The sequence below is a fragment of the Cotesia typhae genome, unplaced genomic scaffold (assembly GCF_013202065.1).
Source record: "Cotesia typhae breed Kobodo isofemale line unplaced genomic scaffold, CoteBio_Ctyphae contig_69, whole genome shotgun sequence".
NCBI lineage: Eukaryota > Metazoa > Arthropoda > Insecta > Hymenoptera > Braconidae > Cotesia > Cotesia typhae.
In genome coordinates this window covers 1469342-1489408 of record NW_027423763.1, presented here as the reverse complement: position 1 = coordinate 1489408, position 20067 = coordinate 1469342, and the positions used below count along the sequence as shown (strand labels likewise).

The window sequence follows — 20067 nt, the reverse complement described above, 5'->3', positions numbered from 1 at the left end:
CAGTCTACATCAACACCACTTGACATCAACCTACCAAAAAGTCCCTTTAAGCGAACACAATTTTAACGCCAATTGTTAATTATGATTGCTAAAGGAATAGAAGGAAAAATTGTGCAACAGGTCGCGTAGCATTAAATGACGACCTGCACGTGGTAAGGACACGTGGTAAGGACATATTGGGTTGTTGGTTGATGGTTTTGCAAGTCCTTTTAAATTTGCGAATCATCTTATATTTGTCAATAACAGAAATGCTTTGGTCCTTAATGCTAAAGGGATTATACAGTGGTGTTCTTGGTGGAAACACTTGCCTGAGTATTTCATTTGAGAGGTATAAACTAATACTTGAAAGCTATAGTCACAAAGGACTAGTCCCTGGCATACTAAGCTCTGTATTATGTAGCTGGGTAAGTGTACGCGACGCCCACTGGTAACTTAGAGAACGCAGAACATAGTCCAAGACTCGACTGAACATATGAAACGTACCCGGTGAAGGTGTATAACGCTGAGCATTAAAGAGAGAAGGCTATTCTGCTTGAGAAGGACGGTAACAAACTGGCCACCAAGGAGGCAAACTGGCCAGACTGCCTGTCGCCGTTCACGTAACACTGCACCCAACGGAGAAAAACAGAGAGAGAGAGAGAGAGAGAGCATTTGATACTAGTCTAATCGATTTTCCTCAAGATGAACAGACGTACCGACATTATGTCACTGGTCTTTACTTTTCTTGTAATCAAGCCTATTGTCGTCATTTTTGGCAGGACTAAAACTCCAAGTGTATTTATAAACCGTTGTGTAATACATATTTTAATTTGTATGACGCTAATTAGAAGTTACAATGTAGTCTTGTTATCTGACGGATTGAAGACATCATGTAGGTATTAACGACGACGGTCAACCGACAGAATAATTCCGACGACAAGAACAAATGATACCGTCGAGTTCAACAGTCTCTCTACTCGATAAAGAATTCACCCGGGATTATTTTCTGGTGAGTACTGACTAAATGAGATACTCAAGACAAAGGATTATGACGTTATAACTAATGAGGGTAATTGATCATTGTTAGTCCAAGAAATTAAAATAATGTTATTATGGAATGTCGCTAATCAGCCGGTGAGATTAGATTGAAACCGTAAAAAAGAACCTTAAATTTGTTTACCAGCCAGATATTTACGCAATTTTTCAGGTAACATTTTATCGGGAACTAGGAAAATGGTATGCTGGAGAACGGGAATGAAATATTCGTCGAGAGGTTTAAACACAGTGTCATGTATCACACGCTTTTGTTTTATACATGCATGGACGAATGGGACGCTTATAGATGGCGCGTAATCTCATGCGTCCAAACGGCGGCCATTGTGTTGGTCTCTAGTTTGTCGCCGTTGGACAGAGCATTTCGTTTGACACTTTTATCACCAGCCTTTTTCCAACAATGCTAACCTGTTACACTGTTTCCGTTTATTCAATATTTTCTCTCTTGTTCACTGTCTTTTGTTCTTTTTAGATTACCGATATAAACCGTTAATATTACACACATCCATATATCAATATACATCCAGCGCTCCGATGATTATGCTCTGCCTTTATAGACATATATCCATAGATATTTTTCGATATACTTCGATATACTACAAGCCGTCGACCTTGATACGATACACCGCAGCAATTACAGCCGTTAGACATGGCTTATGGATTATGGGAATATCTATCGGTGTCTCTTATTGTAAAAGACACCTTTTATTATTATTATTATTATTATTATATTATACTATATAAAAGTATAAAAGTATTATATGTTTATACGCCCTTCCACACATTCAAGGCCAGATCTTGTTGATGAAACAAGTCACACGCAAGTCATACAATCCTCCTCCTCCTCCTTCTTCTCTTGGAGACTGGTCCGGCGACTTATAATCTCCAGTTTTTCCCAAAGCAGGCAGCAGGCATCCCGCCATTTTCGTAGTTTGCGACAACGGCTAATATGGCACTCGAACGATCCAATGAATTTTTCATCGGATACAAGACTAACGACCCTGAAATGTGTATAACCGCATCTCTCCAGAGGAACAAGAGATGATTCTGCTTTTTGTCCGGTTTATATATATATATATATATATATATATATATATATATATATATATATAACCATCCAAAACAACACTAATGTTAACTGCTTTTTCTTCATCGTTTTCATCAATCTTTTTCTTGGTTCTTCTTTTGTACTCGAGTAGTCATATGATGTTGTATAAAATAAAGAGCTTCGACGACTACCGAGTCAAGAAAAACGTTTTAATTGGTTTTACTCGAAGGTTAAATTGAGGTAAAACAAAAAGCAGCCCACTACTCTAGACTTAACTCCAGTAGTTGCAATTTTTACAAATCAATGACGAAGCACACTGTAATAGCCTCGAAATTTATTCTCACGGAACATATCCCAAGTGACCTCGGGTATTAACAGCCATTTAGGGAGCTTTGATAAATCCTCATTACAGTGAGCCTTGAAAATATGATCTACTATTGTGTGACTAATCAAATTCATTTTTCCATCATCCTATAAACAATGTATCGTCTTCTAAACCAAGTAAATACTTGCCCGTCATCCAACACCTCGGTGACATCATCCACCAGCACCATAAGCCACCACGAGGACTAAACAATGGAGAAAAAATCTCGACAAAGAGAGGACATTCTTGATGATGGTGCATTCTAATTACACTTGATCCGCGAGTATCACTTTCAACAAAACAATTGATCCTCAGAAGCCCAACAACAGACATGAGATTGAGAGCCACGGTTTAATTGGAAGCGATTAATGAATTTATTGCGACAGACATGACCTTTTTTTTCTTCTTTTCTCTTCATTCTCCAGACTATACAGTACACTCTTCTATTTTCTTGATACTCTGTCTTTGTTACGGTATTTCTCTGCTCGGGAACTATCTCACCGGTTTTTACCCGTTTTATCAAAGGGGATGAATCGTTGGTTTCAGCACCTAGAGGGCGGTGAGTTGTACCAACTTTAGACACATTAAAAATTTAATAACGCGCTTCGCTCGGCTCAAGCTATATAACACCACTCGGCTACTCGTTTCACAAAAGTTGTTACAACCGTCAAGGGATCTTCGAAACAGAAACAGAGCCAGAAACAAAGTTATACCCTTTCTCAGGATAACACCAGTGGTTATCAAATAACCAAAATAATCAAAACTAAAAACTCCCAACTCATAGACTATAATTTAAATGTTATCAATTATTTAAAATGGGCTCGATGTTTTAAATACCATTTCAAACTTCTCTATTCCTTAAATTATCTCAGCTATTATTTCTCACATCCAATAAATTCGTTTTTTTGTTGATCTTATCAGTTTTATGGCTTTCCGATGTTTAATGCGCCAGTAAACGGGAGAACCTCGCCCGAGCAAGTATTGGTTAGTGAAATTGAGCATACATTCACAATATATATATATATATATATATATATATATATATATATATATATATATATATATATATCTTCGATTAATCAAATGCACCTAACTCACTACTAAAACGATTACCGGTATTTCTTTCATCAATAATTGATAACCTTGTAATTCAACGAATCCAAACAAAAACAAGCGGCTTCTTTATTATCTATCTCTCGATCTGATATTTTAAGCGGTGTTTTTTTTATTATTATCGATAAATTTGTCGAAGTAAATGTTTAAACAAAGAAAAATAACTTTGACGGGGTAGTTAGCTTGCGGTAAATGTTTTTATAGATGCTCAAGAGAAAATAGTATAGTAACATGGTAGTTGTAGCAGTGGGTCCCTTCTAAACAACGAGATCTGATCGGAGTGTGGGTTAATCGGACATTTTGAGCAGGGTGAGACGATGTTGGGGGTGTATTTACCCCTTGCTCCTCACCCCAATTCGTACAACAGTGAAACACTGAGAGAATATACATTGAACGTTGTAACGTCCCACTGTCAGGGAGTAGCGGACCCTTCTGAGCGGTGAGGGTCTGCCCTATGATTTGTAGCTACGTTATAATGCCTGAACTGTACCCCCCGGTGTATCACCCTCTCCTTTTCACCCTCGGAACACACACTGTCGCATAATAACGGCTCTGTCTTATCCGAGCATTGTTCGAGCCGAGTACACGGTGCTCTCGGCATTGTCTGTGTGTGAATCCGTCGCACTTGCTGGCAATGCCGCACAGAATTATGTCGCTCACCCCCATGACCGCTGTCCAAAGTCCAAAGTCCAAAGGGGTGTTAGCTAGTCTCTTGCTATTACAATTGTAAACTTCCGATTGTTAAGTGGCTCATTTTACCAAATATAATTCCGATTTGACAAAAAAATAATCGTCAATTCGAAATGGTAGAGTCCGCTTAACGTCCTTATAGTTTAGTTTGTGAGGGCGTGGTGCCGATAGTTCGACGCTCGACGTATGTTATCCGTGCGAAAGATTGCTACACGAAAAACTACTGAAGAAAAGGGAGGATTGCTTCAGGGCGAAATACTACGCAGTAGATTCAGCCCTCTAGGGGGTGAGAGTGTGTTCATCCCTTTTTGTCATGAGCCTGAGGGTTTCTCGCGTCACCTACGCATTAAGCGTTTCAATTATTTGATCGCCCGATAGAATTATACGCGTCGGGCTGGATTTGCTCCGAGCATAAACTCCAAAGAGAAGTTTTTTTTTTTTTTTTTTTATATTTTCGTCTTATTCTTTTCGAGGGGGAGCCAACAATAGACCTCGTCGAGATTATTCAGAGCTGAAAATTATCCTCTTTCTTATGCAACAAATTCAATCAGATAAACATATTTTATTGTTTGCTATCCGAGAAGTTTTAACCCAGTACGATTTGTCATTTGATATGTGTAAGGTTAACAAACTGACTTATTGCTTTTTTTATCGTAGAAAGGAGTGCAAAGAATAATTCCAAGTAATGTAGTAAAAAGTGAGCAAAATTCGATACTTGATGGCTGATAGAATTAGGAAGGTTTAGGATAAGTGGGAAGATGGAAGTAATATTTGTTGAATTTATATATGAATCTTGACATTTTCAAATATTCTATTACTTCAGCCACGATAAGTTCATGACAGCCAGAAAAATACAATAAATCAGCGAGTATATCGTGTTTATAAAATCATAAGTATATTTACGAGGTTTGTAATGTAATATAGGATATTTATTACTGTATTATATGTGCCCAAGAGAATGAGAATTATTGGGGGTGGCGCCACTGTGGTTGTCTGTCAGAATACTAACTTCGATACAGATAAAGAGGGAAGGTTAGTTATATTCTCAGTGGAAATAGTGCGCAGCTTTGTGCGGTTAATCACTGAGAACGGCTGTCACTCACTAGGATATATTGATATCTTGATGTTTCAACGTGATCCATCGACCATGTAATAAACTTTATTTTTATTTCCAATATTTTTATCATATATACAGTATAGTGAATTTTATTTTCCAAGCCCATAAAAAGCTTTTAGTTTTATTTTCACTGGATATTCCTCCGGGAATTAATTAAAATTTATTTAAATTGAAAAGTCGAATTTAATATATATAAAAAAACTAAAGAGTCGTCACGGTAATAACTAATTGTAACTTGAAGGATTTTAATGATGAGATAAAAAAAAAGTAGAGGGTAAATTTTACAAAAGCTGGATAAGAATTTGAAAGACACTGAAACTTACTTAGCGGACTTTTCGAGTTGAGTTAAGGAATAAAAGCATCCGAGGATGTGGAGAAGGAAAAAAAAAGGCAGTATCGGTGAATAGGAAATACGAGAAGTGTCTTTCACATTTTCCGGAGTAGAATATCTTGTTCTTTAAATATTTAACTAAAGTAATACTTTTTTGTTCGGAGCTTTTCGATCTCTTTATCTCAGATCCGGAATTCACAAGGTGAAAGATTATCTCACTCGTAAATTACCCATCGGTGAGATAATAAATAAACAATTTGTTGTTTAATATTACGTCGACGATAACGGAGAGCTTGGTATTGGGCGGATAGTGGGAGGAGAGCAAATGAGAAATAATAAATCGCACAATGAACAGTTTATAGCAAATTCGTTATTTCACAATTCAACTACCGAGACTCGGTTGATCAATTGCTCATGTGTACCGGTCAGTTATATGAAAAGTTGCGCACCCTCCCTTTTCGCCACGGGTGATGTCTAGGGCGTATTGCCCTGCAATGCTTGTATAGAATAATATGGAATCCCTCCCTCTTTTCGCGTATATATGTATATAAATGTGCGGAGTAGTGGGTTGATTTTTCAAAGCACAATAACCCATAGTAAACGTCCATAGAGTTTTTAACTTGTATAAAAGTCATTCGTTGAAAACGAGCGCAACATTATTACCGGTCAAACGCACACCGAAATATGTAAATCCCTGTAAAAAATACAAAAATACAAAAATGGGAAAATGAAATGAAAAGAAAAAAAAAAAAAAAAAAACGAGGGTAAATCGAAGCAGTTATCCACTGAAATTGGACTCTATCCTTGACGCAGAGGGAAAAAAAATATCGTTCATTTTATTTTTCATATTGTACCGAGAGATAAATTCAAGTGCTATGAAAAAATGGCTTAAAAAATCAATACCCCGGAGAGAGTTAGCTTACCATTTGTTAGGTTATTAATTATTTACATCATTAAGACACTTTTCCGTCCGTTCAAAAGAATTCCTATGAAAATATTCCTTTTTAACCTCGATTTGATTTAATCGCCTGGGATTCAGGGTGTGAATAACAATTATGTAATAATTTAACAGACACCCCAGGCACCCTCACCACTTGCAATAATTCTATTTGAATTTTCCAGTTGCCGCGAGCGCTAGTTTCCAGATTTAAATTTACATACGCCAAAAAATTCCGGGACCACTCGCGCATTTAATTCGATATGAATAAATCCTCTGGAAATATAAATAAATATTAATATTAATACTGAATTCCTGATCAAAGTTACAAATTTTATATAAAAATGATTGAACTTGCTTAATGACACTTTTTATCTTGGCATATAAATAAAAATTTACCCTGGACCGATGGACGGTAAAGAAGAGATATAATTTGTTTGAATAATTTATCAGCCGGTCAAAGATGGAATTATAAATATTAAAAATAATTGTAAAAATGAAGACAGAGTTGGTGGCATTGTATTCAAATAACGGCATGACCGTAAAGTTGGTTTATCTGATTTATACGATTTAGAATAAAGCCACGTGCGGTATGTAGGATAAAAAGGGTGAATATGCGGTGTTTCCTGGTGCAAAACTCTCTTTCCCATGTCTTTCTCTCAACGTCATACAATGATTTCACTCAGCATTTAATTGTTTTAATTTTCTGCTAACCACGTGCACAAGCTGAGCTATGCTGTTGCACGGAGTATTATGTATATCCAAATGTTGAATTAAGCGACAGATAATGTTTAATTTAAACAACACACGCCAAGAGAATCTATCTCAGACCGCCCAAGAGGTATGCGTAGGCGTGACAAAGGCACCGACGTTTCCCTAAACGGTTATCAGACAAACGGTACTTGCTTTTCTGCTCTATCTAATCCGATTTTATTCTGACTTATGGACTAGCTCAACTTGCTGATCATTGCGCAAGGGTCGATTTATTTTTAAAAAGGACTAATTGTTGATGAACCGGAAAATCAGAAAACCAAAATTATTTTTTTAAAAAATAAACCGAATAAAAGGGAAGAATGATTTATAATTTTGGTGATGTGAAAGGGAATTGATTTAATAGCCGGTCACATCGCTCAAATCCGGTACAATGTACTACTAACAACTAAAAAGAGAGATAAATAGAATAAAGGCTCAGACAGGTCCTCCCTCTGCTGGAAACTCAGCCCTTGGCAGGTAAATGAGGGGGCGATTCAGCTTTGGAAGGTTAAGCACCCTGGTGGGGTTCTCTGGGCCCTAAAGCCCGCCGATTGGCCGGTCGAGCGAGCACCTGGCGGACAGCTGCCGTCGCACTACTACAAGCGCACGCGCTTCTACAACGCAGGTCCCTCTTTTTTCCAAGTGTATGTGTAAATGTAGATGTATATTTACTGCCAACGGAACTCGCATGCGTATTAACAGTTACCGTTTTTCCATGATATTATTTTTTTTTAAATTTACAACACCGAAACTTTATGTCTTCTGGTGTTGGTTTATTTTTTTATGCTTTAACCTTCTTTTTTAGATTTAGGTACGTATCAGAACTTTTAAGATAAGTAAAATAATAACAACAGGTATAAAGTAAAGTTGCCACCAGTTTTTCGAGACAATAGACTTCGTCAGGGATTAGTGGTGGATTTACCAACCAGTTTTCAACACCTTAGTTTACTATTTTGAGGATCGTTACCCAAGAATTAAGATTTTGACACTTTCTAACTGATAAAAAAAAAAAAATAGTTTTAAGACATTAGACACTAGAAACTTTTGTTGTTTTAGTTTTATCGTAAAAACACCCAAATGATTATCGAATATAGAATCACTGAGTTATTAAATATTAAACTTGTCCTTGTAGAGTTACTTATCTTTATCTCGTAAACTCGTATTTTAATATAAAAGAACTGGCACTTGTGTAAATAGAAAAAAATTTAAATTTCAACCGATATAACAACGCGATTTCGCTAATTACAAGTCGAAAAAGAAAAAATTTTAATCTTGCCGTTACGTCAGAATATTAAACAAATCAAAAGCAAGAAAAAAGATACTCGGATAGAAAGACTGAAGAGAAACGGGGGGTGAAAAAATTTTAAAATAAATGTTAGGATGAGCCAAAGCTCGGAGATTATAAGTGTAATATAAGATAGAAACCCACAGCTGGAGATAAATGCTTTTTCCAGGGTTTGTGGTCCCGTACACGCTTTTTTTTTTTTCCTGTACTCGCCCTTTTTTTTTTTTTTTTACATTCGTAATTTTCCTTTTCACTGGTCCTAACTATTTTCTCTGGAGTTTTCTGGATGAGGTGCCTATACGCCCCGCGATTTAAAATCCGGAGGATAAAAACGGGGATAAAAGACTCCTGAAAAAGAAGAACAGAAGGAACAACAACAAGAAAGACTCGACACTCAGGAAATGACCTGGCAGTGGCGTAGAATTCTGACTTGTTCTTCTTCTTTGGAGTTGGGAGTTGCTGGTATGGGCTAGTGTTTCACCAACGGGCTATTTAAATCATACATGGCTCCATGCCTCAATGGCCACGACATACCAGAATAGCCGGATATTTTTCAATAATAAATTGTCGTTGCAGAATTGAAAGTAAACGTATACCTGATTCCCGGTCACTCGAGGGTTTACGAGTCCAGTTCAACAACAACTCTATTGCTCTATTGAAGTATTTATAGTAAAAGTCAATAAATTAGCACTAGACTACCGGGCAATTCGTTGCTGTAATCCATTTAGTTTATATTTCAATATATCTTGGACATATAACTGAAGAAAAAGCCCCCTAATCATTCGTCAGTAAATTAAAAAAAAAAAAAAAAAAAATGTGTACATCGTATATACACAGTAGCTGTATGTTATTATTGTAGTTTAATATTCTGAATGGTAGCAACCGTCGTTGGATCTGAGATCTCGAGTCAGGTACTGAAAGGCACCATTGCCTTATGTGTATGATGCACACAATATGGATATTTATTAAAAGTAACAACTCTTGGGAGATAATATGCGCTCGTCTTATCTGTCTCACACTAAATTTTTTTTTCTTTTCTTTTCTTTTCTTTCATCAAATGAATTTTTCGAAACAATATTATTCCACCGACAGAATAAATACGTGAATAAGAAAACAAAAATAACAAATTCTCGTTTTTTTTTTTATGCTCGTGGGATAGTTCAAGAGGGAAAAAGGTCCTCGAGTAAGTACAAGGGGCCAAAAATAATATTTAAAGGCCGAAGGAAAAAAAAAAGCATAATCAGTAGTCGAGGATTGACGGGGGTTAGAAAAATTTAGTCTCGGAATCTTGAGGTTGGGGCCTTTTCGGGTAGTCCAAGGCAAAAGAAGAAGACTAAACACGCCATATGGCCCCTTTGGTTACTATGTTTTTTGGGCTTCCTTTTTCTTCCTGAGCTCCCTTACCCTCCAACTCAGCTCGTTTGTTATTTATTTCCTTTTCTCTTTCACTCTGTTCGACGTCACGCTCAACAGAATGTAATCCAAGTATGCATTCGGCAAACTGCACTCGCTTTAAGAATTATCCACGGTAGACGCTCAACCGGGGGGACATTCAATAATATTTTTTTTTCAACAGAAATGTCATTAGTCATTAGTAAATTTAGGGACTAGGCGTGAATTCGAGCGACTTAAACCAAACTATTAAATTGAAGAAAAGTATAGAGTGTAACATCGTAGCCGCTCATTAGTTCCATACATCACTCGCTTGTCGCGCCATCTCTCTGGTAAACGCATACATCAGCTGGGACGGCGAAGATCCAGCAGCTCGTGTGTGCACATACATCGGATATGATCTAGTTCGATCGAGGAACAACCAACACCCCTTTCCCAGTTGGTAATTCGCAATACACCTAAGCGTATGCAGTGTACAATGGTTGTGTAGATGATGACTAATATCATCGGTAAGAGCAAGACACGATGGAGTAGACATGTATCTCATATTAGATAGCATTGGGCTATTAATACAATATCGTGATATACTGTATTATCACACATGTTGCGTGCGTACTCTAAACTCTGTGGTGAACTGGAAATAGAGCCTAACATGAACATCATCCACCCTCTAGCTCTAGCTCTAGCTCCAGCTCCCGTTCCCTTTCTTGTTACCCCTTTATCGGTGTCTCGGGCTTCCGCGATTGTGTGTCATTATCCGAGTCCGTGCAAGTTACACAGAATTGTGCACCACTGATACAGATATAGGCTTCTACGTTAGAGCCAACCGGGTACTAATATAATGGTAATCTAGTAGATTAACGGCAGCGATTCTCCACAGTACAGTATGCTTTGTATGTTCATGTCATATAATATCCAACTATTACTACTCCTAAGTACAAAAATCCATCGATTTGCGTTTCTTCATCTAACCGGATCTTGATCTAACCGGATACTGATACTAAAGAGAAGACCGGAAATGTCTTACGAAAATAAGTTTTCTTTTGAGATGAATTGTTAATAATGATTGTCTTCCTTTAAAACTGGTACAATTTCTTAAATGAGTTTATATCAACAGAAATGAAGATATTATCAAGATAATTATGTACATGTTGGAACAAACAAGTCTTGATGATCGATTGTTTTAAAATTGTCCTCGGGTTGTACACTGCACAATGCTGAGTAATTACTTACAGCAATAACAAAACGTGTACCGTTAGTAGTTTAATAAGCGGCTTAATAAAATGCTGATAGAATACATACATACATACATACATACATACATACATATACAATGGTACGTTAAAAGAAAACTAATAAAATAAGATGATGAAGAAGAAAACGAGGAGAAGGAGCAAGAAGCATATGTGTGCGTTGAGGGCGCCACTAGTTTTCGTTTTAGTTTATTTTTTGAATACTCTCTTACTCATAAAACTCATCTTGCTGTCTCGTTTCCACGTTGAGTATGTGTCAAGACCTTGAAAGAGAGACGATCAGTTGGTAGTTCAGAGTTAAGAGACAAAAAATAATATAAAACTCTAGTCCATTTTTATGTAATTTATGCTTGCGCTGATTATCTTAATTAACAATCAACAGGGGAATTAAAAATGAAATACTAATTGACTTTTATTATCATTTTCAATGTATCAGCTCCCTCGTCTCTACTCCGTTCTTCTCTTACTCTCCTCATTCTACTTGTGCTTGTGTTCCTTTCCTTCTTCGGCTATAATTTTATTATCATCATAACTGAATAGCTTTAAAAAGAACAGCGGGAGGCCTGGGGGTGTAAGGTGGAAGGGGAGTTTGAGCATGGATGTGATGATAAATGGCAAAACGCTCGGTTGAGAGTCACTGGAATCCAGTCCATAAGCCAGAGAGAGAATAAACCGAGCAGAGGAGTAAACTGTACTGAAATACACACAGAGTTCAGTAGATCGGAGTGCTGTGAAAAGGAGGGTAAAGTGTGTGTGTGTGTGTGTGTGTGTGTGTGTGTGTGTGTGTGTGTGTGTGTGTGTGTGTGTGTGTGTGTGTGTGTGTGTGTGTGTGTGAGAGAGAGAGAGAGAGAGAGAGAGAGAGAGAGAGAGAGAGAGAGAGAGAGAGAGAGAGAGAGAGAGAGAGAGAGAGAGAGAGAGAGAGAGAGAGAGAGAGAGAGAGAGAGAGAGAGAGAGAGAGAGAGAGAGAGAGAGAGAGAGAGAGAGAGAGAGAGAGAGAGTCGGGGGTTAAAGCCTTATTTCTCACTCAGACTCGGTACAACAACTATAACGTCCCTCATACTCAGTCCTCTCTATATATACTCTATATGTAGTGATGCTGTAGCTCTGGTGCAGCCGCCCCCTCTCGCTCTCATTGCCGCCCTTTCCTCCGTTACTATACGGATAACAATGGCGTGCAAAGGAGATTAACAAACAGAATAAGCTAACGCATAATCGCATTATTTCTGGCTAAGCCGCATTTAAATTAGATAGAAATTCCATTTAACGAAATAATGCCTCCCGGATCACGAGTCACATCCTCCTGCTCTGAATAACGCCCTCAAACCTTCCAACTATTTTTATTTATCTATTTTTTATCATAAAAACTAACACAACTATCAAGAGGAAACAATAAATTCAAAATAATCAATGTTGTGAGCGTTAAATTTAATTATGGATTAATTGAGAGGTATCAACTTGTTACAGTTATTGAATTTCCGGTAGCATGTTATGCTCAGACCTTTTATTTCACCAATCGGGTAAATATAAAACCGGCAGAAAAAGGATTAAATCCTTTTAGCGCCACCCGGAATATAATAAAATAAAAAAAAAAAAAAAAAAAAAAAAAAAGGTATTGTAGAACATTCAGCCTGGGACTGAGGATTCACGATTGAAAAACTCATTCCCGTGTGTATAAATGCTTTGTAATTCAATGTGCCAGCAAATGAACAACAAAGGGGTGTCAAATAATCGACGGTTTGTGGAAAATCCCGTTGATACACATCCGTGCTCAAAAAGTTTATATCAATTTGTTATCAATTTTTATTTTGAATATTTAATTTTCTATTTGCTTTACCTGAGGACCACCATCGACGATTGACTGATACGCTGACTGGAAGACGCTGCCGAGCTGCGTCATTCCTTCGTCTCCCATGTGGAACATTATGTCACCAGGAGATCCATTGTTGTTGAGGTTGTTGTTATTTCCCATTAGCTTTTCCGTAGTACTGATGTCGCGCAAAATAGTATTTGACTGCATCATCGATGATAATGGTATGTTAATTCAATTATTTATTTGTTTCTTTGTCACAAATTATTTTTTTAACTACTTTTTATTTTTAGTTTAAACAAATATCAAATCACACTAGCAGTCTCGTTTGTTATTGCTGACATGTTTACCACTAAATAAGGATAACTTTGGAGAAACAATCACAGCCCGGTAAAATCATAACTGATACAACCAAAGCGGTCACCAGTTTAAATTTATCCTGTCAGAATTTAACAGATAAAAGTGTCAATAGTCACCGGATAGTGTCTGGTGAATTTTAAATTTACGGCTTGTACGTAAAAAGGTTTATGGATGACAACTAAAACAAGCTTTGTTGCCTTTTCCCTTCGGTATTATTTCGATTTTTTATTTATATTTCTTCCCAGGTCCTATCAGAAAACGAACACGCGGCTGAAACGTCGGACACACATGGCGGCACGAGTCGCGTCGTTACAACGCCAAAAAGACCAACTAAAATCCACCATATAAAAAAATATACATATATTCTTCTTTTCTTCTTGAGTTTTTAGATATAAACAAAATAATTTTTAAGATTGTTGCGTTCTTTTTTTTACAACATTTAACCTCTAGAACACTTTGATGGCACTTAAAATAATTTAACCACTCAAAACACTCGTGTAATGGGTACGTCAATCACTGTAGAATCTATTGCCGTATTAATCACTAGTCTGTTTCACTGGTAATACATAAATTAATATATATATATATATATAAATATTTAAAATAAAACTCGGTTTTCTGTTTTCGCACCATTTGCTCTTGTATTTCTGCAGTGAGTCGAACAAAATTCCGTGTCAATATTTCTCGTAGCCCGGGTCTATATCAAACGCATTCACTCGTGTAATAAATAATATTACGTACTATTATTAATACAAAAAAAAGGATGTAATAATAAATATACGATAAATAAAAACTAAAACCGTTTTACTGCAGACAAGTAGTCTTCGACAGAGAAGGAGGATAACCGAAATAATAAAAAAAAAAAGCTCGGGATCACATGAAAAAGCGACAAAATCTCATGCGGTCGAGGTACGCGACGCGACTGACGCTCGACTAGGGGAGGCAAGCTGATCTTCCCTCCCTTCGTCGTCCAATCGACGGTAGATTCCCCTCCAGCGCAGTTTCCCCCACTCTGGTATTGTACGGCGTAACTCTATCATTCTCCTCTTAGGATTCTCCCTCTTCGTTTGAAGGCAGATGAACATAAAACTGTGTCTCTCTCTTTTGGGTGAACTTTTTTCCCCTTGGGGTGCAGCTTGTCCCTTTTGAGTTCGCGGGAAGTGAAACAACCAGCAACCCCTACACTCGCTTAACTACACGGGAAATACAAGTGTAGATGTTAGAGCTGTAGCAAAGAGCTCTTCTTTTGCTCGGTATAAACGATCTGCCGTTTTCCATCCACAGTTGTTGTGTTTGTAACTCTCTTTGCTGAAGAATCTTCAATTGTAGGCCAGTTAAATTACGTTGATATGACCATAAACATTTTCACTGAACCAATAGTTTTAATTTATCACTTTTTTGGTTGTCATTCACAAACGGTTTGAGTTAATGGTAGTTTTCATCAAAAATTAATAAAAAATTACTCAAGTAGAGAATTGTAGGACTGTGTTACGCTTATAAGCAATGCTTGGCTGTATAAATTTGTGGGTGTTGTGTTAAAAACTCTGGGCAGATCCATTCTGAAAACATTGGCCCACTTGTTGAGCCGAAAAACCCCGAATGATTACCGAGTCGTGAGCTAAAGCCCAACTGCAGCAGTCTTTCTTCATTGGTTGTTACACCGTGTGTATTTGCAAGTTGACTCTGTTTTACTTTTTGGATGTGATTCATTCACTTAAAAGCTGAGAGTCGTTCGATGATCCATCAGTCTGTCTCTGTCAGACAGAGAGTCAGCGGAACTTTTGTTATCTACCGCAAAAGTAATGCCGTAAGGCAAAAATCAGTTCATTCAACTCGGGCCAATAATTAACAATGAGCTGATGAATGGGTTACCAATTCCTATCAGCCAATGACTATAATTAGTTGTGGCCATAGCAAACTTTGAATCACCACTCAATAATAATACACATAAGTGTAATTTTGGTGTCACTTGTATACGGTTATATTGTCTGTTGAGGTGTAGTGGGATAGATTATAATTACCCAAGTAAAGCCCACTCTAACCCAGTTGGCGAGCGACATCAGCTCCAGTTTGACAACGGAGGCCACTTTAAATCCGCAACAACCGACAAATCCATACAACATCCAATAACAACAACAACCGCATTTATCATTTACGTGTTTTCCCAATGGGGATATTCAATGTCCATCTTCTGTATTCTCAATTTTGCTTCACCATGGGACCTTCGTCAACTACCCTCTTTTATTTACTATTCGCCACCATATCAATGTTACACTTAACACAATCAAATAATAGTGTTACAAGTAATAAAACTATTACACTTGTTTTTTTTTTTTTTTTTTTTTTTAAATACAAACCAGATGTTTACAGTCATAAATATCTTTAGGAAAATTGTTAGAAATGGTCAAGGGAGGAAAGAATAGAAAGCCAAATGATGGATCGAATACTTGAACTCAAAATAATTAAAAGTAACCAATATTCCTGTGGCGCATGCTACTGTGACCAATTTTTGACAATAGCCCACCAGTATTTTCAGAAAGAGATTTAAATCGACTACCTGGCTCGATGTGCCAAGGGTCGAGGCCAAGTACAACTGAGCGTAAATTTTATGCCGATAAATGGCTATACCGCAGGAATTTCCTAAATTACTACAATTGTACTATTTTTTTTTTTTTTGGATCAATTTTTTTCTCCAATAATCCAAAATATCTGAAGAGAATAAATTTTTTTTTTTTTTTTTTTTTAATTCTTCCAGAAAATTGGTTAAATTTATGATCCTACAAGATTTATCCATTAGTTCCGAGTATACCCGTGAGTCTATTACCGTTTCTTTGAAAATTCTCCCAAAGACCGTAATAGAAGAAAATAGATGATTTCCTGTAATTTTGGCAAGTGTCTTAGTAAAACCCGGACGGTAAATAAAGTGGATAGTTTTGTTGAGTTTGTTAGATGCGGGCGTACCTCTTGAGGATATTGACCTGAACTCTATATTATTTTGTTATTTGGAGGTTCAATGAACAAGATACCAGTGCAAAAAGAAACGAAGAGAGTTAATATAACAAGTTAACCAATTGATGATGAACAAATAGTTTATATGATAATTATTATATTGAAAGGAATTTAAAAATAATTAGGTAACCTTGTATAACCAACTGTGTCAACTTTATTCCTACATATTCTTACTTGAATGTTATAATGTTGTTACGAACAAAGTCCGTGAGTGTGAGTGTGTATTTAAATAAAAAAGAATAAAGGAAAAAAAAAAAAAAAAAAAAAAAAGAAACGATAATGTTAATAATAACCAAACGAGGTACAATAAAAAAAATAATAAAATAAATAAGATAAATTATTAACAGAGAGTCTTTAGAATTTATAAAGGCAATGGGAGAAAAGTATCGTGATGTCTTTGAATCGAAATAGAAATAGCAGAGAATTAGGTTATAACTCGGCAGTACATTGTAGTACCTACTGGTTTGGGTTTGGTTCATCCTTGGGTTTGGTGGAGGATAGAGGATCCTAGTGGGAGGAAAGTGGTCGGCTATAAGAGAAACGAGCTTTCCGAGTAGAGGGTGAACTCCGGAACACATTAACTGCAGAGCAAGTGGAGGACAAGGGGCTGGAGGACCGGGGGACGTCTCTGATGCTTTTCCACCCCACTGGCGTAAGTAAACTCAATGGAGAACGGAATCACCCGAGCGATTAGTCCCACGCATATAAGGGGAAAACGATCGTTTTACCCTGGGCTGATGCTCATACTTATATAGTTTAGCTCCTCTCTTTTTCCCTAATGCTATACTGTTTCAAGATTAAAAATAATAAAATCACTTGGCACATATTTTCCGTGGTATTGTCAGGAATAAAGTCCACATAATGCCATCAGATAAGCAACTCAAGGCTTTCGTTTCTCCATTTTAGGATGATTCCTCCCTTTCACAATATTATCTTTCTCGAGGTACTCGCACACTGTTGGCATTTCCAACCACAACACCAGAATATGCACAATATAACTGGTGTATTAAATTGCGTGCACTGTTTTCGCTAGCGCGTGTCCGCTCTCAGCCCGTTACGACCCAATAAGTCCGTTTGCTCGCGAATAAATGATCAAGATTCGTTACAAACCTCTATATTTGGATTAATTCAAACAACGACCACGACAATGCCTCTTTATATCTAAACAAATATATAAATATATAAATATAAAATATTCCGGAGCTAAATATGCGTGCACGTGTTGTACTGGTCTGCAGTTACATGTTACGTGTGCACATCCATGTATGTAATTTTATTTTTATTATTATTATTATTATTATTATTATTATTATAGAGATCATGGATGACATTAAGATTAAGATTTATCGAGCCGATCTGTGACCCGGTTGCTCAAATGCTAATGCCATTTTTATCGATTCCCTTTGTTTGTCTTTATATATAATGGAAATAACGCAAACAAAAGGACAATGTTAACTGTTAAACTCAATTAGACACTATTGGGGAAGACATGTTGTTTTAGATTTTTATTGCTTTCGTTTGTTTTCCAGACCCCGAATGCCGACGCCATTGTACTCAAGGGCAGGGTTGTAGTTAGGGATCCCTCGGATAGGGATGCTTTAGGGTGAGATTTAAGAGCTACCACCGTTCCGACAAAACCCACTTTTGCATCTACGTTTTTTTTAACAAAGCTAGATTTTAAATAATTCTTCATATGTTTTAAATAATTACTTGCTAGCTTTATTTAATAAAAAAAAAAAAAAAAAAAAAAAAAAAAAAAAAAACGCCCATTAAAAGCTACAAAAATCCGTAGGCGGTTAAATTGGTGCCTTAAAAACGGAATGAACATTGTAAAAGGGAGGGTAAGATTGAAAACTCTCAAGTCGGTCTCTTTTATCTGTAAATTGAGAGTAGTCTCTGAAAAGTACTAGAGTGACTCTCCAGAAAGCGAACGTAAATAGGAAATGGCCGTATTATCGATAATGATCTACGATTTTTCTAAAAAAATATAATAAATATATTTTTTTTTTTTTAAAAAAGGATCATAAATTTGAATTGAAATTATAAAAATAATATATGGAGGAATTTATCTATTGTCAGGGATAGAGAGATATTTACATATGATGAAGCTAATTTACTAAAATGTGGGGATATGATTCAATTGTTAGGTGTAGGGGAATATTTACTCGGTACACACGCCGGGAATAGAGTAGAGAGTCTTCAAACTCTCTAGGGTAAACTTATTTACACACACAATCATGTGGGATGAATTTCGAGGGCTTGAGATTATTTCTTCGCGGGAGATAATTTCTATTGTGTGTTTTTTTTTGTGCAGAGCCAAAAAATATAAAATGCGATTTTAGCATGTTGGATCCAGTCGGTAAGTAAACTGAAGCACGCACGCTAAGTAAACACGTAGACAACCGTTTTACGAGTTAACCGTCGACCCTAAGTATAATTCCCCCCAGGGTGGAACGAGAGACCTCGGACCGAGTCTGAAAATCCGAAAAAAGAAAGGGTGGTCACATAAGTGTCACGTAGGCTTTGGTACAACTGTATCCCGACGTGAATTTATGTCGTCGCATTGATATGTCTATAAAAAATAAAGAAATAAAGCAGGGATGGGTTTTGTCGATTGTCGCTGAACGGTGAACCAAAAAATCCCCGCAGTCATTCAAGCGAACGGGCTCGAGTGCCCGGTAAGGTGAGATCGGTACACCGAGGGTGGATTTTAGTGGGTGTACTACTCTCAGCGACATATCGACCGCAAGATATATACGGGGACGGTTGTTATGTTTGAATGTCGAGTTATCCGAGTGTGAGAAAATCACCAATAGATTGTTTGATTCTCGGACTTATTGTCTGGCAAATTTGCTACCATATGCCGATTACATGTCACGTTAAAAATCTTTAGATTTAACGTTATCTCTTGATTCTCGAGGGGATCTAAATTTCGGTTAAATTAACCCTCTATTAACGGAGTTTGTCATTATCTTTTGGTTTTTTATCAAAAAATTCATCGTTGAGCATTAAAAACGGTGATAATCCAATAACAAAAAGATAAAGGACAATGAAAGCGATCGTAACCGTAATAAATGGTTATTGATATGTTAATTTGAAAACCGAGTTTTGAATTCTCGGTGGTGTCATTAATCCCCAATAAAAATGAACCAGACGTTCGTGCGGGTGAATGTGTATTAGTGCGGTCCACGGACAATCAAAATGAAAAAGCATCCCCTGGACAAGACAACCGTGAGCCACGTGGCCGAGAGGGTGCTCATACGACCACTCAAAACGCCAAATTATTTCGCAGGTAATAGATTAATCGTCGAGAAGAACCAACCACCGCTCCGTGAAAATTCAATGATCCAAAGGATTCGCCGTATGATCAACAACCCTCTCCCTCTCCCTTTCCCTTTAAAGGGACTCAAAAATGCTTGTTGGTTCGAGGGATTACGATAATATATCGATAGACAGTAAAAGTGTGTGTGTGTTTTGTTTTCGGCACGTATTTAGGAACAAGCGTGCCTTTCCAATGAGTAATATGTCCAAATTATACCCTGCTATATAAACATTATCATCAGTCATTCTATTCTA

General features: G+C 37.0%; 1 protein-coding gene across 12 annotated transcripts in view; it reads right to left on the bottom strand.

Moving 5' to 3' along the window:
- The window catches only part of LOC141532796 (protein daughterless-like), a 46471-nt gene that overhangs the window by 13091 nt on the left and 13313 nt on the right, over positions 1–20067 (bottom strand). The window contains exon 1 of one of the 12 annotated variants that reach the window (XM_074251310.1): positions 13150–13472. The exons of the other annotated variants lie outside the window; for them this stretch is intronic. Coding sequence (XP_074107411.1) covers positions 13150–13335 — 186 coding nt within the window. The 5' untranslated portion in view covers positions 13336–13472. Of the gene's footprint in view, positions 1–13149; positions 13473–20067 lie in introns of those variants that run through there. 12 annotated transcript variants of the gene reach the window in all.